Here is a 22,611-nt window from a genome sequence, read left to right on the forward strand (position 1 = left end):
GATAGATTCATTTTGTTCTGCTCTCTATTGCTGAACGACAGGACACACCTACGTAGAGTGACTTCACAGTTTTCCTCCAATGAAAGCCTTTGTTTTTACGGCATGGACCGTGTATTAATATGATTTACTGATTCAGGACCTTGATATCTGGCATCAATTTACTCAGCGGAAAACAAGTGGCACCTTTTGAGGCTGATGATGGGCGTGTTGGCCTACAGGCGCTCGTCTTCTCAACAGCAGTTACAGAGCTCCATTATCATTCACCTCAATATTAACTATCTTATCTTTGATCTCGGTTTTTTGGTCTTCACCAATACCTGAGGGAAATATCTGGCTCCTCAGCTGCTAAATACTCAAATGCATTCACCAGCCTGTTGTTGACTGTGCCTGTCTGCAGTTTGGTGTTGAACTTGTAGTGTGCAGTGGATTAGTAAGAGCCAGTTGTGCTGGAAATGAAGCTACGATAGCGGTGAGAGAACTGAGACAGGGAGGCTGCAGCTAAACAATGAGCTGAGACCCAGAAAAGCTCCAGAGCAGAGGGAAGCTACAGGTGATCATACTCTGTAAGCATTGTTAAAAAATATCAATTTCTGAAATACTGAGAAGAGTTTAAAATGTTTGTACTTATATATTAATGTAAAGTAAACACAACCAATAGTGGAAATCAAACTTATTTTGAGAAATTTAGTTTAGTTTTCGCAGCTTGTGTAAGCCCACTGGGCTGTACTCTTTTGTTGCCTGGTGTTAAGTTTGTCCCATCCACCAACAAATCGGAGGAGGTGGGGTTTACAACCTATGCTGCAGTCAGCCACCAGGGGGGTATAGAGACACTCTTGCGTTCCCATCAAGTGCAGTCGTGTCAGCCATCTTTGTATAGACTGTGTATAAAACTGAATAAACAAACAATTTCAGATTGACCTCAAAGTTGTTTTATTTCAAAATGTAAATATCAGGTTACAATGATAAAATCCCCTGTGCTTCCCATGTTGGGGTCAGTTTCCAGCCTTCACTCATGAACACAACTTCCAACTACCGAAGTTCCGAGATTTCCTGCCTCCCTGCAGAGCCTTGGTCTGATCTGACAGGGTTTCAGTGGGGGACTAGAGGCTCCTGTGAACAGCGTGACACTGTATCCTGTCACTCACACGGCTACAGCATATAACAGGTGTTACATGGATACAAAGTCGATCAGACACTGGGTGCAAATGGAAATAATCTCATTACTTCTGACAAACAGGTTCTGTTGTTTAATATGTTTGTTAGTTGGCAGGATGTCTGATAATGAAGTGAAAGTTTGCTAACGTCCTACAGAGGGAAATGCTTTTGTTTTGGATTGTGAACCATTTATGATTGTTCATGTCCAACAATCAGTTTTTATCCCCAAATTTCTCCCAATGTGTTACATCAAATATTCAGTTGAATCATCCAAAGTTTATGATGTTCATATCTAACAGGGCAGTGAATCTGCGATCATGAGTCGGTTTTCCTAATTAATTCATCCTAACTTCCTGATATTACTCTTATGATTTTGAGAATCTGTCAAGAATCATCACTGTCATAAGCAAATTACAGAAAACTATATTAAATGCAGATTGAAAATGTTTGTAGATGTAAAACAGACTATAAGGTCCAGATTGAAGAAAAAAACATCATAAATTTAGAAGAACAAAGACATGATATTACCAGGAAAAAAGGTATATTCACGAGATTAAGTAACATTTCAAGAAAAAGGTCAAAATATTGTATAATATAAAGTTGAGAAATTACGAGAAAAAAATCATCCATTAGTGAGAATGAAGTAACAAAATAAGAATAAAGTCATTATGGTACAATAAAAAAGGTGTAATAATATAAACATATAAATATGTATGAAATGAAAAAAATAGCAAAGTACTTTCCTGAGTATTGAATCTGGGTGTGGTCAGAAGTTGAACAGCACTTCTCCATACAGCTGAGGGGCTGCTGGGTTAAACTATATATTTCATCATGTGACAGGTTTGAATGGAGGCCTTGCAGTCTGTAATGAGGTGGCTTCTGCAGAACATAGATGATTTATCACGAGTCTGCCTTTCCTTTAGTGTGTGTGTTTGTGTGTGTGTGTGTGTGAGTGAGTGAGTGTGTTTGTGTGTGTGTGTGTGTCAAAGTGTTGATAATTGTCTCAATACCACAGTTGACTCTTCCACACACTTCAAGACCTGAGTTCTTTAGAGTGAAATTAAAGCTGACAGTATCTATAAAAACGCTGTTTGGTGAAGATTATTTTTGGACACAGGTAACTGATGTTGGTTTCTTAGTTACAAACATGTGGCTGTGTCTCGAAACAAATACAAAATATATATATATTTGCCAAAAGCACAGAGAGCCCAGAAGTGAGGAGGAAAAAACGATAATGTGAAGAAAATCACTTCAGAAAGGCAACGTCTGTTTATCACAGACTGTAAACCTCCTGTGTTCACTGACTTTGTGGCCCAACTTGTAAACCTGAGCTTTTATTTGGTTCGGTCCCTGCGACACAAAAGTCAAAACAAAGACGACAAATATCCAATAAAAATCCATAGATTTCTCTGCCAAGTTTTTGTTATGCTTTTGAATAATGGGAGACATGTATGTAGACTGCACAGAGTTCTTGTAACATGCTAACATGTTCATGATTACAACATTGACATATTGATATTCATAATGTTATAAAAAGTTATTATCTGTTGCTGTGCCAATTTTAATTCCTAAATCTCTGTATGTTTCTGTAAGGTGTTTGCATATCTTGAAAACTGTTCATCTTATCAGCTTCACATGTGTATTGTTAAGGGTCCACAATGGTGCTTGTGACATATACAGTATGTCTTCATCCAACCAGTTCTGTTGGGGTATAACCTTGCTATGTTAAGTGCCTAGAGATAATATACAGATAAAAATGAATTAAACCAAAGTATGAACAGAAACCTTTGATGATTTGATCTAAAAGTAAAGAGATTAAAAGAGCAAAGCATTGATTAGTTTCACAGCGTTAATGAACCCCCTGAATAGCATCACCAAATAAATTGAGCAAAAGGGATTCATGTGGCTTGTTTGAAGACAAACACGGCTTTAGGAATTCAAATTAAAGCTAAACATGAAAACATTGTTATATTTGCTGTAGCAGTGGATAACCAGGCTGAGAACCAGGCTTGTAATCCCACTCGGACCGGTCCAGCAGTGTCACAGTGGAATTAGATCAGATATGTTAAACCTCATTTTATGAATTATTAAGACAGAGAGACGGTAGCACATAATTTAAAAGTGAGACAATATTTCCGTCACTAATTTAAATACTAGTGGTTTTCTTTGCTGAAGCATAGTATCACACCTGCCATAACTCATTGAATTAGTCATTTAAACCCAGAGGGTGCAGAAGACAAAATACTGCACAGCAGTTCCAGGAGAGAGATCACAGCCCTGGGCCCTTCACAGTCTGTTTTGAATCTGTTCCACCATATGATCACAACCTGTAAATGCTATATCTCAGTGAATTATTTTAGAAGTAAAGCCTGGAGCAACTGAACAACCAGCCCCTGACTTTATACGTCTCCTCTCATGCCCATAGGCCACAAAGTAACACAACACCAACACCGCCTCTCTCATTTCTCTGGATTTTGTCCCGTACCTGCTGAACAACGGCTGAATTTACAAACAGCTCTGAATTATTGAACCCGCTGTGGTCCGACAGACTCCACCGACGCTCAGGTTACCTGGCAGCGAAGCCACGAGATCAGCAGGACTCACTCTCCAGCCGGGGCACGCTCCTCGAAGTAGGCCAGTGTTCAATGATAAGTCATTTTTCTCACCACTAGCACAACAACTCCACAACTGCATGGAACTATTGGGATAGGAAAGTACATTTGCATGAATCAGAGGGCTGAGGAGTTGCAGCCTGCATTTATGAGCAGCTGGTGAGGCTGTTTTACATAAGCTGATTCTTTCAGCACAGACTTTTAAAGTTTCTTGTTTTGAAATATATATCTTTAGACCAGCAGCAACTGTGGCCCAGCTCTCATCTTGTGAAATTGGAAGAAACCAGAGCTGTTTTGACCCAGTAAAACCTTAAAGGTCTCTTGAAAGAAACCAATTTCTGAAGAGCTTCACTTCTCATGTTCATTTTGAAGGTCCGCAGTCGAATTAATTAAAGACCACTGCTCCTCCGGTCAGCCTTTACATGACTGGCATATTGTGCAGGTCTGATTACTGATGCAGGGTGCAGAGACGCAGCTCCTGGTGACAGCATCTGTGTGACCGACGCCTCCATTCTCATCCTACTCTATTCACTTTTCATTGTGTCTCTTGCTCATGACGTCTTATCCCATCAATAGTTGCTAGTAAGAATCTGCACCCACGACAGCTCAACCTATGATTTCAGTACAAATGAAAGGTAGCATCCTCGCACCACAGCTTATTTCTCATGATAATATGCCAATCTTCACTGGTGTGAGGACTTCCTGCTCGTCCCTGGTCTTTAAAGATGAGGTTTTGACAGAATAGGAAGTCAACATGCAAGAGGGAAAATGTGGGCATTTAATAAATCAAAGAACTAGTTGATTGAGTTAATATCTGCCACTTTAACAGACAAAGCTGCAGCCATTACGTCTGACACTTTTTATTCGTACACAATAAGGTCTTATATTTATCATCTTTCAGAATGAAGTATGATCTACTCAACAATCGTGATATGCAAGCAATTCTACTAAATAACAATATCTTATCTTAATAGTTTTAATAATGCAAAAGCAAATATGGGAATAAAGTAAAATATACATTTGTGTTGAAGAAATAAATATAAATATATATATATTTTTTCAAACATGTTATTGACTTGGTGGGGTACTACCTAATCCCAGGTTAGGATCTGCTAATTTACTCTAATTATTCTATTATTCCAGAATCTTTATTTCATCGTCCAGTTGACGTAACTGTTATCTGTGGAAACACAGCAGGTACGAGCAAATAAATACAACTGTGTACAACAGGTGTGGATTCTCCTGGATCATCCTACCGCAAAGGTTGATTTTGAAAACTGCTGCTGCCGCCACCTTCCTCCAGTGCTGCTCGCTCATCCTGGTCCCTTCCACCACCTCCACCTCCACCTCCGCCACCTGTGCCTCCAGATCGGAGGTGGCGCAGCTCGTCAGGCTGCAGGGCGCTGTACCACGTCTGCTGGACACCGTCGGGGGTCAGCACCGGACTCTTGTCCTCCTCCTGGCCTCCCTGGACCTGGCTCTGCACCGTCTTCACCATGTTCACGGCGCTCACCGGCAGCTGCAGCAGCTTCTGCATGGTGGTCATGTTGGAAACTTAAGTCTGAACCCAACGCGTGAGAGCAACCTGTAGAATCCTGGGTGGATAAAGCGGATGGACTGCAGTTTCCTTGTGTAACTCCTTGGTGCTTGTCAGGGTGAAATCCTCCAGATTCTCCCCAGCCAGGTTTCACACAGCTGTCAGCAGCTTCACTTAGATTCTCTTAGAAATGCACCTTCCCTCTGAGGGTATAAATATCCACCGTGAAGATTCTGCTAAGAATGATGCGACGAACCTCTTCAGAAATGCTCATAAGACGACTCCTGCGTGCTGTAATCCACATCCAGAGTGCCACGGCACCGAAGGGTTTTTCCTTCTGTTGCTGCTGAGCCTGACTGCATCCAGTGAAGCAGCACACATCAGCTCCTCAGTAAATGGATGCTTGGCAGAGAGGGGCGTGGAGTTATATCCACCGTCAAGCCTCTCCGCTCCCGACTCCTCCTGCTGCTCATGTGCTTCCTGTTGCTGCACCAGTCTCTCTCTCTCTCTCTCTCTGCCTCTCGGTGTGTACACACACTGTGTCTTCATGTACGTGTCTGCCAGCGACACACAGCCTCTCCTATCTTTTGCCACGTTATCGCCCCATCAATTCCGCTTGTCGTCTCTTCTCCGCCTCCTCGTTAACCAGTTAAAGTCCTGCTCCCTTTCATTCATGTTCAGTGTCACTCTAACGCAGCTTTTCTGTACCTGGCTCCAAATCGGTGCTGATGCCTGACACATGTTTATAGATATTTTTTCCCTCCTCTGGCTCATTAGCCTTAAACATTGTCCTCTCATATTCATTTTTAACATTCAGCGGCCTGCCTTCTTTTTTCTCATCTTACATGACTCAGCTTTCTTGGCAGTGTCGTGATGAGGACGTCTCTCTCACTCCCTCTTTCCCTCTCTCCCTCTCTCCCTGTCCCACTCATTTCTGTTAGGCTCAAACCAAAATAACTGTCCTGGACCTCAGTACACATACACACGCTGTCCTTGTGATCTGTAGCAACTCAGTTAGGATATGTTGACATAGATATGATTTTAGCTGTCTCAAAAACGAAGTTATGATGAAAGATTAGATCTGCATCGAATTGAGCACTCTCCCCTAACCATGCCTGGCGTTTTTAATCAAGATCCATGATTTTCTTCTAGAAATCAAGGAACATTTTGGTAAACGCCCCAATCTCCCAATGTTAAAGCTTGCAACAATGACAATTCTTCTGTGTGTCATATGCCACACCTCTAGACAATTTCATGAGAATCGGTTGAGTAGCTTTTTCGTTACCCTGCTATTAAAAACAAAGACGACCACATAACCTCCTTGGTGGAGATTAAAAGTGACCTGCCTCTTTTGCAGGTATATTTTTGCTTGCTTGGATGAAAACATAAACTTCTTGGCAGACGTAAACATTTCCATCACGACATTAAGTCAATCTGATAATGTCACTCCTGTTAAATCTCTATTTGGTGAGAGAGGATGACATCAGCGCGGTGTCATCCATCAGAGTATTGATCCTCTAAGTGCATGTTTTGCTTTCACCTGCTCGTCATGTTTAAAAGGTGTCCACATAGGTCAGACTGCAGGAAAATAGAGAAAATAAAATACCTTCCGGAGTGTCTTATACTTCTGAGAACAGAAACAAGCCAAAAAGGTAATGTGTTGTTATTAATATAAATGTAAAGTTCACATTAACATCAAAGCAACTTCCCAAACCGACCAAATAAAGCCACAGATCCCACAGAAACAGAAGCTGAGAACTATCAACATGTAACACATAAATTCATACAGAATTTGACATTGATAAGTGAGATGCAGAACAATATAAAACTGCCACACATCAGGATTAAATCTCCGGACCAGACAGAAGCATCGATCACCAGCGCTGTTCAACCTACAATAGTCATTTCCGGCTGAAGGATGAGTGCAGGAAAGTGGTGTGTATTTTTGCTCTGGGTACTAACACACAGAGCAAATACAACAATAGAGTTTGAGACTATTTTTCACACCGGCCGTGTTTCCAAGGAGACGACAGCCAAGGTTGAGCTAGCGCTTTCATCCCCATGTTTGCAGACTGACTGGTTAAACTGCCTTCAGTGGAGGAGACATCTACTTCTACAAACACACGTCTGTACATCTTCAGCCTGAGCTTGAACTCATCGCTCACGCTGAATCGTGTTTAGTTTTTTATGTTTGCCAAACAGCCTCAAGGCAAACACCTCTGGTACCAGGTCCCAGAGGTCACAGTTCACTTCCACAAAGCTGCCTACTGTAAATACTCAGCTCCCTCTGCTGGTAAAAGTACAGTGATGCAATGGTGGTAAATAGTGAAGCTTGTTATCATCAGTCCTCTCTCAGGACCCTCTCTCTCTCTCTCTCTCTGTCTGTGTGTGTGTGTGTGTGTGTGTAGGTGTGTGTAGGTGTGTGTGTGTGTGTGTATGTGTATGTGTGTGTGTGTGTGTGTGTGTGTTTGTGTGTGATTGGTTTCTTTCTTAATGTGATGTGGAAAATATCTTCAGCAACAAAAGCCTATGTAAACCCTAGCAGAGGCCTGATCAAACATATGCAACTGATACAAAGCAAACTGAACAACATTACTGTATTACTATATCTGACAATTTCCAAATAGCATGATATTCAAGTCCCACAGAGTAAACATAATAGCAGGCAGAGTAGTTGTACACAATAAAGATAATCATGGACAATCTAAAAATCAGCTTAAAAAATGTCTAAGATACACTGAAATACCTGCCTCTTAGAACATAGAGCACATTGCTCTGATTTTAGCTTCTCTCAGTTGGAACGCTGTAAATTTTCAGAGTTTGTTTAATATTTTATTGTTGACTTTTAAGCTCCGCTCAGGACTTGCAACTAAGTACATTTCAGATCTTTTGACACAGTATGTGCCCTGTCATAACCTGAGGTCCTCAGCGGAGGCCGGACTCACCATTCCACAGACCAGCTGAGTTCTGGCCAACGCTTTATCCTCTTTTAATCTCTCTTGTAGTCACATTTTAAAATGTGATATTTCTCAGGCCTTGGGGTCTGGATTCACCTTTTAATTTGATTTACTTTTAATCTAGATCTCATATTAAGGAACATTTTCATTCATTTTGTAATGTTTTGTTTTATTTTATTTTCATTTGATCTATAAAATTTTTGTTCTTATATTATGTGATTAAACCAGGAGATACCTTGTAGATGTGTTTTGAAATAATTTTTATGTTGGTTATGATTATTCATATTAAAGTTATTTCCTTTTCTCTCATCTCAACCTCAATTTCATCCAACTTTTGAGTCATATATTATAACTATTATCACCACATAGCAATCTGAATGAAATCACTGATTTCAACTATACCTTTGGCCCAGGCCGTTAAAACAGGTTGCATGAATGTGTCGTTCTTTCTGACTAAGAATGAAAGATAATTATATCAATAAATATTAGCCAAAGAAACATTGTTTTTCTTCACAGTAACTTATTCCGAAGACCATCACTAGCTTTGCTTTTGGAGAAAGATTTACTCGGTCTATCAGAGAGGCGATATACATATGTGTAACAAAAATAACCTGGATAGTCAATAAATAACGTAAATTGAAAAAAAGCCAAACACCAAACTAGGTCTGAAGCTAGGGCTAGTAATCCTGGAAAAGCTAGCAAGTAAAGATTAAACTTTGAAAATATGCCACCGATACATCCCACCCCCTCTCACCAGCCCCCTAAATCAAATGAACGTGCACTGACCGACAAATTCAAGAAACCAATTTTTTTTTTTCTAAATTCTGGATATCGTCCCTGCTTCAGCTGTGTATGAGTGTGAGAGCTTGGAAAGGGTGCACCCAGGCAGGCAGGTCGGTTAGTGTGCTGGAGTCAGTGAGGAGGTGTCAGTGTGATGGAGTCAGTGTGGAGGAGCGAGTGGGGTAGAGTCAGTGTGAAGGAGTCAGTGTGATGGAGTCAGTGTGATGGAGTCAGTGTGGAGGAGCGAGTGGGGTAGAGTCAGTGTGAAGGAGTCAGTGTGATGGAGTCAGTGTGGAGGAGCGAGTGGGGTAGAGTCAGTGTGATGGAGTCAGTGTGGAGGAGCGAGTGGGGTAGAGTCAGTGTGAAGGAGTCAGTGTGATGGAGTCAGTCTGGAGGAGCGAGTGGGGTAGAGTCAGTGTGAAGGAGTCAGTGTGATGGAGTCAGTGTGATGGATCAGTGTGGAGGAGTGAGTGGGGTAGAGTCAGTGTGATGGAGTCAGGGTGATGGAGTCAGTGTGGAGGAGTCAGTTTGATGGAGTCGGTGTGGAGGAGTCAGTGGAATGGAGTCAATGTGGAGGAGTCAGTGTGGAGGAGTCAGTGTGGAGGAGTCAGTGTGGAGGAGTTAGTGTGATGGAGTCAGTGTGATGGAGTCAGTGTGGAGGAGCAAGTATGTCAGTGTGGAGGAGTCAGTGGAATGGAGTCAGTGTGATGGAGTCAGTGTGATGGAGTCAGTGGAATGGAGTCAGTGTGGAGGAGTCAGTGTGGAGGAGTCAGTGTGGAGGAGTTAGTGTGGAGGACTCAGTGTGGAGGAGTCAGTGTGGAGGAGCCAGTGTGGAGGAGTCAGTGCGATGGAGTCAGTGTGGAGGAGTCAGTGTGAAGGAGTCAGTGTGGAGGAGTCAGTGTGGAGGAGTCAGTGTGAAGGAGTCAGTGTGGAGGAGTCAGTGTGGAGGAGTCAGTATGGAGGAGCCAGTGTGAGGGAGTCAGTGTGGAGGAGTCAGTGTGAAGGAGTCAGTGTGGAGGAGTCAGTGTGATGTAGTCAGTGTGGATGAGTCAGTGTGAAGAAGTCAGTGTGAAGAAGTCAGTGTGGAGGAGCCAGTGAGATGGAGTCAGTGGAGGAGTCAGTGTGGAGGAGTCAGTGTGGAGGAGTCAGTGTGAAGGAGTCAGTGTGGAGGAGTCAGTGTGAAGGAGTCAGTGTGGAGGAGTCAGTGTGAAGGAGTCAGTGTGGAGGAGTCAGTGTGAAGGAGTCAGTGTGGAGGAGTCAGTGTGATGTAGTCAGTGTGGATGAGTCAGTGTGAAGAAGTCAGTGTGAAGGAGTCAGTGTGAAGAAGTCAGTGTGGAGGATTCAGTGTGGAGGAGTCAGTGTGAAGGAGTCAGTGTGGAGGTCCCAGGCGCGGAGCTGCTGCCGCTGTCCAGCAGGGTTGGTGCTGAAAAGCTGCAGCTGAGGCCTGGGCTCCTCTCGGCCTCTCACACCTCAGCTCTCCAACAACATGACATGAATACCCACGTTATGAACACACACCTGCTTTCACCACACACCGACATATTACACACATTTGTGTATATGCAGCTCCAGCACCAGGCCCGCATCACACACTACGAGCTCAAATCACGGTGACACATCCACCAGCACGCATAAGACGTCCCTTTAAATCACAGGCCTGCTGATACACACACTTCAGTGAAGTGTGTTTTAACATGAATTGTAGGTTATGCCCTTCACTGACAGCAACACACACTTCCTGTGTACGTTATGTTCACCTCCACCGCCATAAGCCGCCCCTCTACAACCCCCCACACAGACTGATAAACAGACTGTGGCTCCCTACCTTTTGTAGTCGGAGGAGAAAATCCCTCCGCTCGCCGGGTCGTGTCCATACTCCGGCTCCCCGACGCTGGACGAGCCTCCCTTGTCGTCGTTGAAAGCGGAGCTGGCGGACATGGTGGCACCGTGAGGGTTCTGTCTCTTTATCGGTGCCTTGTTCTCGCAGAGCAGCGATGGAGGTTTAGTGCAGAGAGCAGCGGGCTACACGGCTCTTAAAGGCGCATACACACACCCACAGCACAGACCCGGGATGATGCTGGGCGCATAAAAGGATGATGCGAAGGGAGGACGCTCTGGTCATGTGATTGTTTGGGGACACATTGTAGTTCTTTTGGCAACCATTAGGTGAATGGTAAATGTTCTGTATTTATTGATGTATTTCTAGCTCTGATGACCACTCAGAGCGCTTTACAGTACAGGGGCGTTCGACTTCATGCAGCTCTGTGCATCGCTGACATACCACTGATGTATGCTGGTTAGTCATTCTGTCTGGCTTCATCCAGAGCTGTTATATGTCAACAGGGGACATGATTTAAACATCGCGGGAGCGAGTCGTCTGCAGTCACACCGATATGTTTTTATTCAGATGCGTTTTCTGCTCCAAACGATTTTGGGGGGCCAGGTTTCTTGTAGTAGCCTATAGACTTGACAAACTAAACACCCTTTGAGTTTCTGTGACAACCACAGGTTCTCCTTCATGTTTGGAGCGGTAGGATGAGGTGAGGGGTGTTCAACTGCAAAATGCATCTTCACCACTTTATGTCACTAAAGTATTCACACTGCAACTTTAACGACAAGAGATAAAAAGAAATCTCAAAAACATTGTTTCAATCGAATTTTCAGCTGTAAAATAGATAATTCCTAAATAATTTATAGTTTATAAATCATTTTATTTAAAACAAATCAGAGTTCCCCTCTCCCATGTTTGAGCACTATTTGTTGACAGTTTTTTACCAAAACCTGTTAAATGTTGCTCTGGATCTGTTTGTATTTAAATTAGAATTCATTTCAAATACTAATACAAACTGTTATTCATGGTTGTCATGTCACCGTTCTAAAAGTCACAGGACTCACATAGCATTAATCAAACCATTTTGTCATTAAACCTGAGTGCAAACCCATATACTGTATGACTATGAATATTTTGTAATACTTTTGTTTCAAATTTGCTTTCAGTCTCCATAGTAACAGCTCATTAAAGCTGTGTATCTACACAGACATGGTGTACACATTTTTGACTTATCATCATTCAACATATATATTTTCTTCTATATATTATGAATGGAAATCACCAGAACTTATGTTTGATTATCTTAGCCATCCTCAAGGAAAAGCATATTTATTCATAAAACAAAGTGGATATACAAATAGGAAGAATCCAAGGGTGCAGTGTAGGCTGGTATTTATCTTTATGTTTGTTACTGCCCGTAGAGGAGAAATACAAACATATTAATTTACTTGAGGACTGATATTTAACAAAAGGATTATTTACCTGTGGACACTTCAAGAAATACTTATGAAAAAAATCCTGTCATGTTCACTGTTCTCACTGTGTCCTGCGAACCCTTTTTTGTCTAGCGATGCATTCAACATATCTGTAGTGCCCTTTTGCATATTATCAGTATCAAGGAGACTTATAGAATTATAATCACACACACACATAAATATATATACTTATATTCATTCTGTATACCATACCAGCCTATGTACATATGAGGTCTATTTACAGTTTGTATATGGATTTGTCCTAAAGGCTCAGATACAGCTTACATTTCTTTGGCATTGTTTACTGAGAATAGACATCCTCATAAAGAGAGCGACAAGAGGAGCTTATTGAAAAGAGCAGACATCCACATTAACACATAGTTTAAACTGATTTTGAGATGCATGTTGTTCTTAATTTAAAGCACGCCACCATCATACACTGATGGGAGGGTAACATTGTTCCTGTGATATTCTTGCAGCATTCCCAGGTTTTACCCCGCCTCTAGCCCAGTGTCAGCTGGGATTGGCTCAGCTGTTTGACAGAACGTGTACAGATAAAACGACACCAAGACGCTGCTGAAATGAAAGTAGGTTTATTTAATTAAGCTTCAGTAGTAATTTAAAACAGTGAACTTTGAGATGATTGTCAACAAGACCACGCAGGCTCATTTGTACTTATTTTGGTCCTGGAACTTGCAATCTTTGGTTTATTGCTAAATGATTAACAGTTTGGTCCACTGTGTTCAGGGAAGAGTGACACCTCTGTATTAGAATGAATGTGCAGGTCAGTGAGCCTGGAAGATGTGGAATGTTTCTTTTTTTAAAGACATTTCAGACACATCTAGGAATCTAAGATTGCACCTAAAACCATTGATCAACCAAATCCTCAAACGCACCACAAAAATTCTGAAACATCCTTGAAGAAACTTTTCATGTCAAGGTTGCAAAAACATTGGGGGACATTTTTTCTTTCATTCAAGTATTCCTGAGAGTTCCCATCTGGTTAGGATTATCATTCTTACAATGTTACAATGTAGATTGTAATACAACTGCCTTTCTTGTCCTTCTCACTCAAGAGCGCCTGCTGCTGCTTTTTCGTGGTATTCTAGATAAGGCACCTAAAAAGCTTAAAAAGGCAAAGAGAGGTGACAAAGTGCACATCATTAATCCCCCAGTCCCCTTTCTTATGATCGCTTGTTGATATAAAATGTCGGCCTCAGGTGAGCTCAGTCTGTTTGGTTTGTGGCAGCAGCAGAGCCACCAGTCCTCCAGTCAGCAGCAGAGCAGAGACCAGCAGCACCGGCACGGCACAGTTCGTGTCAACAAATGTCCCAAAGACCATATTACCCATGATCGCTGCCACGCGGGCCGCCCCTGTGAAGAAGCCGAGAGCCGAGGACCTGAGAGAGATTAACACACAGGAGATGGCAACTTGTGAGAATCTGTGCTGTATTTAATCAACCGCAAGATGAGCACAACTTGATATTCTATACAAAACTGTAAAGCAGGATTACAATTAGACAGGAGACCAGATTTCAACCAAACTTGGTAAAAGGTTGTGACAAGAAAGAACCCATTACATTTTGGTGTGGGTTCCCGATCAGGGGTGGATCCAGGATTTATTATTTCACTTTCTTTAAAATTGCGAGATAGGACGTTGTTTATTTTTTGAAATTGTCACTGTTTTCCTACAAAATAATTCATGGATCTCGATGGGGAAAAAAATGATTATGTATAAATGTGAAAGTAAAATTTGGTGCAATTTACTTTTATTTAACTGAGACCTTGGGCCTTGGTTTGTGTTTGTCTATTCTTAAAATAAAGGAAAGAAAATAAAAAAAACTTAGATCAGAGATACAAGCATGACAAAATACCAGTAAGACCCAGTAGTTCTGTATAGAAGTATCTCATGTGACATTTAACTGACTATTCTCCAATGTGACCTTTAACAATGCTTCCCGGTATTTTAGACTCAGATTTTAATAATGATTTCTGGCGGCCTGAAGAGCTGAGAGTTCAATCTGAGACCTTAGATTTATCTTCACATCCCCCGAATCTCTTGGTGGGTAAAGAAACCCACAAAACTTCTAAATTCATCATAGTTACTCACCAAAACCTGTGTGAAATCCTCAAGTCTAACATACAAGTTAAACAAATCTAATCTCCGCATTAAACATTTACAAAGGATTTTTATTTTTTGAAGTTGTGAAATACATCCTTGTTTGTCAGCCATACATCTTTTTGTTCTTATTTATGATCAAGATCTGCACAGGTCAACTGAAAGCTACTTTCTTGTTGAACTAAAGTCGAGTTTTAAGACGAGTTACCGTAGCTGTGTCGGGTAGAGCTCTGTTCCCACCACGTCGAGGGCGTTCCAGGCTATGACGGACACGCCACTGAAGACACAGGAGAGGATCAGACTCTGGACTTTGGTTTGGACCACGTAGATGAGGAAGACGCTCAGACTGGACACCACCAAGCTGCAGCCTGGAGACACAGCAAAGAAGGGAGGGATTTAAAATCAGGCATCCAGCGTTAGCATTCCCAGTGTATCAGTGGGACCTAGTGGCAATTGTCCGTGTGTTCATGCTGTAACAACATGCAGTGTCTGAGCGGCCGTCTCTGATAGAACTTCATTGACTGTAACCAAGTTGATGTTTGCACACTGCAAAATTGTTAATAATTTTTGCTTTAAATTGTAATATCTGTGGGTGGCTGCATTTTTTTTAACGCATGTAGTGTGTCAACAGTGGATGTTAGCATCTGTTATCTGTACGGCCAGAAATTACTAACAGTTCTCCTTATTTTACAACCCCCACCTGCCTTCTGCTATTGGAGACTTGACTTGATGCTGCACAGTATCAACCAATTCATCACAGTACAGAGTTTTAGGAGGGTGGGGGGGGGGTGTATTTATCTTGGTCACAAACAAACGAGCCAACCAATAAAAAACAGTCTGGGGTGAAAATATGCAAGCAGATTGTTTATGACTCTTTTCTTTGACTGAATCTAGATGGGGACAGTAAATATATGAAACACTCTGCCTGATCCTAACAAAACAACTAAGGTTTCAGAAAAAATATTGACTCACCATTTGAAAAATCTTGTTATAGTCTTGTGGTTTTTTGCAGCGTGTGAAGGCTGAACTTAATAATCTGACACTGAGAGTGGATGTAAAACCCTCAGACAGGAAACGTAACACAAAATGAAAAGAATGAAACTAGGAAAATGAACAATAGACTCACACAGCAGTGACTTTCCTCCAGTGCTGTCCATCACTAGGATGGTGAAGATGTTGCCAGGCAGGTTTGATGCAGCGATGATAAAGCCCTCCATATACACTGTCAGGTGACAAACAGATACAGGACAGAAGGTGAGGGTGAAATAAAGAAAAGGCCATCAAACCATATTTTAATCTCAATCCCTGTTGCATCTACAGCTTGGCCCCGCTCATTGAGCAAGGCATGTGCAATGTTGTCAGACTTTGAGCAAAGACCCAGAATAACAATCTGCGCCTTTTATTAGTGAAAAAATGAACTTTTAGAGGACATTTCGTGGACTGCTGTCATGTGCTTTTATAAGAACCATTTATTTACACACCCACATTTCACGGCCCAGGTTGAAAAATACCAGAATTCCTGTATAATATTGAGCTTCATCTTCAGCCCTCTGGTCACTGACTGGAGGAAGAAGGTGGAGAGCTGACTGCAGTGAAACCTGCAGAAAGTCTTTGTTATCCCAGAAACTCACCCGCTGTCTTGACCGGGTAGCAGCTTTGGTTGTGAAGAGGAGATGAGAGGGACATGTTGGCACAAGGCGAACCGCCATCCTCAATTCTCGCAAACAACTCTGGGAACCACATCCACAGCCCATAGTAACTGCAAAAGCAGAATGTATTAGTTTAATAGTTTTGGGGTTTTAATATATCTATCCTTATACAAGTCTCAAACATGTGCTAACTGTTGACTGTCCTTTGATACAAAGTCTTATTGGTAAGTTGATGGAGAACATCATCTGTTTGAACATTTTAGCAGTTAAATACAGGATATTTAGGTTTAACAGTTTAACGTGCAAAGCTGTGGTCTGAAGTGTTGAAATGGATTAGATAAAAAGTCCTGATCTTGCATTTGTCATGTTTTCCTGAACCTGACAACAGAGGTATGAAAGAGATCTTGCTTCACTTCCCTGCAGATGCAGATGAGTAAATATGTGGAGAGGAAGATGGGATTTCTCACCCAAAGGCGATGCAGTAGAAGATGATGAGCAGAGTGATGCTCCTTGATTTGAGGGAGCCATTAAACATTTGTTTAATGGGCGACAGGGCCTGCAGGTTAAACCACAGAAATGATATCAAATGACACTGAGAAATAAAGAGATAATTAATCAGCACTTATCTATAGGGATGCTATCACAAAACAGTTGGATCGGATCAGTTTTTAGTCACAGATCGGATTAGGGGTTCGGATCAGAAGTTTCATAATGAACCCCAAAAATGTACAGTTCCCATTGTAACATAAAAGTTCTCTAAGTTAGTGTTCTGCTCTATTGAGTCCTTGTACAGTTTCCTGCAGCGCTATATTTCCTCAGTCTCTCCCTATTGTCCATAAAATGTTTACCTTCCAGGCAAATGGCACAAACTCAGTTTCAGCTGCAGCCTTGTGTGAACTCGTGAGTGGCATTCAGTGCAGAAAAATTCAGTTTCACTCTCTAGTCTGTGTGCATGACACTCTGGCTCTGTTGCACATGAGAACGAATGACTTGGACCCACTCTACCACCAAAGACTTATTACATTTTGTGGGGAACACTGGGCTCATGTGCCGGTCCCACTGAAGCCAACACAGGGTGATTTTGTTCCACGGAATTAAAATATGTAATGACATTGGTGCAGGTGAATAGCTGGAAAAAGGTGATTCCTGTTTCTCAACCTAATCTTGAGGCCTGGTCTTATTTGTCCAAAACTGATTAAACACATTTTCCATCTCAGTTGAGGTGTTATGTTACAGTGTGCTTATTCATAAATACATGTGAGATAATTACAACATCACAAACTAAAGTCGGGACAGAAGTTGGAGAAGGAGGACAGAACATTAAGTTCATTTTTGAAACGTAACAGCATAGAGAAACTATACACTCTGCACAGGAAGGGCAATTGGGGTCCAGAGCTCATATTCTGCCCCACAGCATGTTGATCCGGTCCTGTTGCTTCAGGTACCATAAATAACCACAAGATTAAGTACTAGTCAAACAAGATAAGGCTCCAGGTAACATTAGGGGGGAAAGGTGTGTTTCTGAAGACAAACATCTCTTATGATGTCTAATCCTGGCTTTGTCCGAGCGAGTGACGTTACCTTTTTCAAAATAAATGAGAGTCGCTCTCGATATGAACCCCGAGCTCTGGTCTCCTCCACCTCTCTGTGCCTGGAGCTTAAACACAAACCAAATTCCTGCAGAAGAAGATCTACATTAGAGTCATTAACCTTTCAGTAGTATACAATATTAGAGGAGCAGTAAACGAGAGGTTTAGGGTTAGGGTCACTGTTTTTGTAAAACAATAATTCAACCTTTTAATCTATATCAGTTGTGTCTTTTGTCATTCACATGATAAATTGTATTGGTCTGTCTTTGTACCAATAACACTGCACTTCTGTGCTTTATCAGTGTTTAAATAAAACAAAGCCAAGTTATATTTGTAGACACACCAATGACAATAAAGACATTTAGGACCAAAGGAGCAGTAATTATTCCGTACCGGGAAAGATTTTCCTTTTCCCCTCATGTTCAGCTTAAACATCAATCTGAAAACATGGATTGCTTCTTTCTCTCGACCAGCCTGGAGGAGAAGGGGGTAAAAATATGTAATACATCAGGACAGAAAGATCATGGTGACACAAACGTTCAACCGGTCTTTAGGTACATACCTCCATGAGGAACTTAGGGCTTTCTGGCATGACCTGCCTGAATACTAGGGCTGAGGTGAGACTGGGAATGGAGCAAAGCAGCACAAACAGTCTCCAGCTCTGGAAGTCCATTGTCCCCAGAGAAAAATGGGCCCAGGTACTGGGAATCACCAGCCAGGCCAGACCTGCAGACAAAAACTCTCAGTCAATGGAATTGTTTGTGTCTTAGGCCAATAGTGCCCAGCTGTTACATGTTCCCTCTCTTCCTCATTTCCCTCTCAGATGTGCATGATGATGTTACTCTGGCGTGGCGTCCCCCCCTCAAGTGATGCTGTCACTGGGTTTAGCCATAAAGTGAAATTTCACTTTATAGATCCATTTGTAGAGACAGAATATTAAGGCTCAACTTAATTAAAGAGTTAAACCAACACTGACTATATCCTTAATCTCTTTTCGATTATTGTGCAGATGATTAATTAGTATGAGAAAATCCCAGAACATACACGTCCCCTAACAAGCCAGTGATTTATTTTATATCTAGGTTAAAATATTGAGGTGCTACATTAGGACTCATCAGAACTAGGATCAATGCCTTTGTAAATCAATATTAGAAGCTATTAGAATACAATGGAACATGATCTGGTGATGTGTTGATGCTAAATGACAGGATGCCTTTAACACTTACTGAGAAGAACTTCTGTTTGTCTCAACAACATCAAAAGTTAAAACATGTGACCGCTTTCTATAGTTGGTGTCAGCTCTTGTTGCATGGGACTTTTATTAAAGGACATATCTCTTCCCACCTGCAGCCAGGATGTTTCCTGCCATCCAGAAAGTGGCCAGACTGCTGATCATTGCTCCTCTCCGCCGCCGGGGCATGAACTCTGAGAAGTACGAGAAGATAACAGGGATTGACCCGCCCACCCTACAGAAGAGAAGAAGTCAAAAGTTACCATTAAGTTTCATTAAGTTACTTTAGTTTGCCTAAACAGGTCATTTTGGAGGTACATTTCAAAAAGTAACACCTGTTGGTCTAATGCTGGCACTAGCTGCGTATTTCCACACCAAGGAGGTTACTTTTTCCCCCGTCTGTTTTTTTGTTTTTCTTGTTTTGTTTGTAAGCAACATTACACAAAAACAACTGAATAGATTTCCATGAAACTTGGTGAAAGGATGTGGTATGGGTCAGGGAGGAGCCCAGTACATTATAGAGCAGATCCGGATCCAGGGGCAGATCCAGGAATTTTATTTTCCACTTGCTTTAACATTGCAAATTTTCAAGGGAATAAATCATGGATCTTTATGAAGAGAAATTTGACAAATTTATTGAACTGATATGAGTGAGTGTAATTTAGTGCAGCTTGATTGAATTTAAAGGGACTGTTGGGCCATGCAGAGGTATGTGCTGTGCTGAGTGTCATTGTAGTTTATTTGTTTGATTTACTGAAGGAATAATAGACACCACAAGTCAATTGATTGAAAACACACACACCCACACACACACACACACAAACACATACATAAAATAAAAGTCACACACTCACCCTACGCCACTGATGATCCGCAGCAGCAGCAGGAGCCAGAACCACGGGGCCACACAGGCCAGACCTCCAAACACCCCATTAACTGTCAGGGATACAACCAAGACCCGGCGACGCCCCCTCTGGTCAGCCAAGTACCCCCACATGTAGCCACCCACCATCATTCCTGGAAAATGGGATTCAATATTAGCATAACGAGACGGTTATATAATATTTTTTCTTAAAAATAAGCTAACTTTCAGTGTTTATGCCAAATATTTTCTTAAATACCATGAAAAGTTATTATTGATTTAAATTATTCTTATTTTTCGGATGCTTGAAGTGTTATGTCCAAAAATATAAAATATATGTTCTGACTGACTGAATAATTCTCATGACACTTTACATTTTTTGGAAGCTCAATATTATAGTTTTCTCTTTTTATTTTATAAAACTGTGTCTGTTCAGTTACATTTTAGCTGTTATTGGTTGTTTCAGTCAGATTTTGCTTTAGCTGTTTACTACAGTTCTTGTTTTAGATGGTTAAAAACATTTTTCATGTTTTTTGCATTTCCAACAAGTATTACGTGACACAGATACCAATTTTACTGACCAACGTGTTAGCTTTAATAAGTTCAGATTTGGAAAAATAACCAGTTTTTAATCTTTTTGTGTCCCACTGAGATTTAAATTACATTTTAATGACATGGAAACAACTACATTTTGGTGGAGAACATATTCAAAGGAACTCGAGGAAAAATGACACAGTCCACTGGTGCCCTGGGTTTTCAGTTACTGCAGCAACAGGTGAACCAGTTCAGGTTCGATAAGTGATCTAATGTGACTGAGATTCACCCAGGAAAATGCTGGCAGTCAGCAGGCCCATGTCTGAGGAGGTCAGCTGCAGATCACAGCGTGCCGTGGGCAGGAGGAAAGACACGCAGAGAATCTCCACCGCGTCGCTGGCGTTGGCCCAACCACAAACCACCAACAGCAGCCAGTGAAACAAACCAAAACCTGAGAGGCAAAGGAGTACATTGAATGGAGAGAAGTCAACAAACAAACAAACAAATAATTATTATGCACCAAAGTAGAACACTACACATTTATACTGCTGAACAAATATGTCTGGATGCACCAATTTAAAGATACAGCTAAATCTACAGAAATATTGGTCTAAAGTCTTTCATAGGTCAATCAATCAATATATATTTTGTAAAAATGGCGACAATTCCCAACATAACATTACATGTCATGTGGCTGACGCTTTTGTCCACAGCGACTTACAATCTGTACACTCAACATTTATGAGGGGCCATTTAGGGGTTCAGTATCTTGCCAAGGACACTACAGCATGCATGCCCATGGGGCAACCTTAACCTAAAGTAATGTAATGTAATGTAGTTCCCAAAATGTCTCTATCAAACCCTGATGACAGAGACATGTAATTGAGACCATGTATGTGTTTGACAGAGAGATCCAACAACACCCTCTGTTGACTTTTCACCTCAAATATTATTTTACCACGCATGTTTAAGAGAAAATTATAATTCCCAGACAATAGTAGAAGAGAGAACCATTGTTAGTTTACCGGATTCCTCCATTGCTTCTTCAAATGTTAATTTTCTCTCTGCACTTCCCCCGGCTTCATGTTTCAAGTCTGGCCTGCTTCTGTCAAAGATGATTTCACCTGTGATGCAACAAAGCATACACACACACACACACACACACATGGTAAGGAGAAATGGAAGCTTGAGGTATATCACACACTCAACAGTTGCATAGGAGTTTCCCTTTGGTGCTGCATATGGAGCTATAGATAAAAGGTCAACGGTTGCTGATAACGAAAACTGGCAGAAACGATTATTTTTTTCGTGTCAGGGGAGAATCAATAAAACGTCAGGGTGCAGCAGATGCAATCTGCAAGACACTGTGTTTTCAACATTGTTAATGATTTCTCAGAGAATAATTCCTGGATATTGATTAAACAACAACAACAACAACAAAATACGACTGTTGGATCTTGGCAGAGAATTGAGCTCTACTGTTTGCTACTCTAGTTATAACAGTTTCTATTTTTCACCTTTCTTGCTTTTAAATGATGTTTAAATTTCGTTTGTTGTCTCAAACTTCGAATGTTTTCTTTATTTGTCCTTATTTGTAAAGCAGTTAGGAATGGCCGTTTTGAAATGTGCTATGTAAACACCTATTTTAGTCAGCCTTATATTTAGGATTATTTTCGTATTGAAATAACTGCAATGATTATTAAGTTGTGAAAATAATTGCAGATAAGTTTCCTACTGATCAGCTAAATATTGAGGCGACATGAAATGGAAAAAACTCCAGAAAAGTTAACATATGTTCAGGTGCAATTCTTAAGTAAACAATCATGTAATGATGTGTCAGACACGACCGTTGATATGTACATATGTTACTTTGGTGCTTGAATTAAAACATGACATCAGGGCTTGCACCCAGAGAACTGATTCACTGGTGTGATCCGATGTGAATGCGGAAGTGATGGAGTGCCACACTTTTCTACCTTCGTCTGAGTCCAGCTCGTCCGGCTCCAGGTGACTTCTTCCGCCGAGCAGCAGCGGCCGCCGAGCCTCCGCATCCCCGGACCGCATGTGACCAGACATCCCCCCCTTCAAGGTCGGATGTGTCTAATATGGGCACGGAGTTGTTTGTGTGCACATGAGCTAACTTGAGCTGAACCCCTCTCCCGGTCCACACCTCGTCGGTCCCATGACTGCTGCCGCTGCCCGGGTAGCTAACGCCGACTGAAGCTAGCCTGACGAGAAGAAGAAGAAGAAGGAGGAAGAGGAGGAGGACCAGGAGGACCA

The 22,611-nt window shown here is 41.6% G+C and overlaps 2 protein-coding genes across 4 annotated transcripts in view; both read right to left on the reverse strand.

Moving 5' to 3' along the window:
• LOC133955809 (AP-3 complex subunit beta-2) overlaps positions 1-10,993 on the reverse strand; it is a 39,585-nt gene extending 28,592 nt beyond the window's left edge. For 2 of the 3 annotated variants that reach the window (XM_062390835.1, XM_062390834.1), the window contains exon 1: positions 10,867-10,993. In XM_062390835.1, coding sequence (XP_062246819.1) covers positions 10,867-10,979 — 113 coding nt within the window. In that variant the 5' untranslated portion in view covers positions 10,980-10,993. Of the gene's footprint in view, positions 1-5,023; positions 5,657-10,866 lie in introns of those variants that run through there. The other variant, XM_062390836.1, reaches the window with a different exon arrangement.
• A 1,931-nt stretch (positions 10,994-12,924) lies between these two features.
• On the reverse strand, positions 12,925-22,440 carry sv2 (synaptic vesicle glycoprotein 2). The gene is made up of 13 exons (XM_062389247.1): positions 22,308-22,440; positions 21,357-21,455; positions 20,621-20,782; positions 19,790-19,952; positions 19,049-19,170; positions 18,267-18,430; positions 18,098-18,178; positions 17,697-17,792; positions 16,583-16,671; positions 16,098-16,225; positions 15,593-15,688; positions 14,675-14,834; positions 12,925-13,747 (listed from the first exon to the last, which is right to left on the reverse strand). Exons 1-13 carry the CDS (start codon positions 22,405-22,407, stop codon positions 13,564-13,566), a joined length of 1,644 nt encoding a protein of 547 aa, XP_062245231.1. The 5' UTR covers positions 22,408-22,440; the 3' UTR covers positions 12,925-13,563.
• Positions 22,441-22,611: the final 171 nt, after the last annotated feature.

Source organism: Platichthys flesus, chromosome 6 (genome assembly GCF_949316205.1).
Source record: "Platichthys flesus chromosome 6, fPlaFle2.1, whole genome shotgun sequence".
Classification (NCBI taxonomy): domain Eukaryota; kingdom Metazoa; phylum Chordata; class Actinopteri; order Pleuronectiformes; family Pleuronectidae; genus Platichthys; species Platichthys flesus.

Excerpts from the sequence above, each read along its gene's own strand:
- sv2 (XM_062389247.1), bottom strand. The coding sequence starts at position 22,407 with ATGTCTGGTCACATGCGGTCCGGGGATGCGGAGGCTCGGCGGCCGCTG. Across the intron at positions 18,431-19,048 it reads AGGAAACATCCTGGCTGCAG|GTCTGGCCTGGCTGGTGATT; the intron begins GTGGGAAGAGAT and ends TTTTGTCTGCAG. Across the intron at positions 16,226-16,582 it reads TTCTACTGCATCGCCTTTGG|TTACTATGGGCTGTGGATGT; the intron begins GTGAGAAATCCC and ends CTGCTTTTGCAG.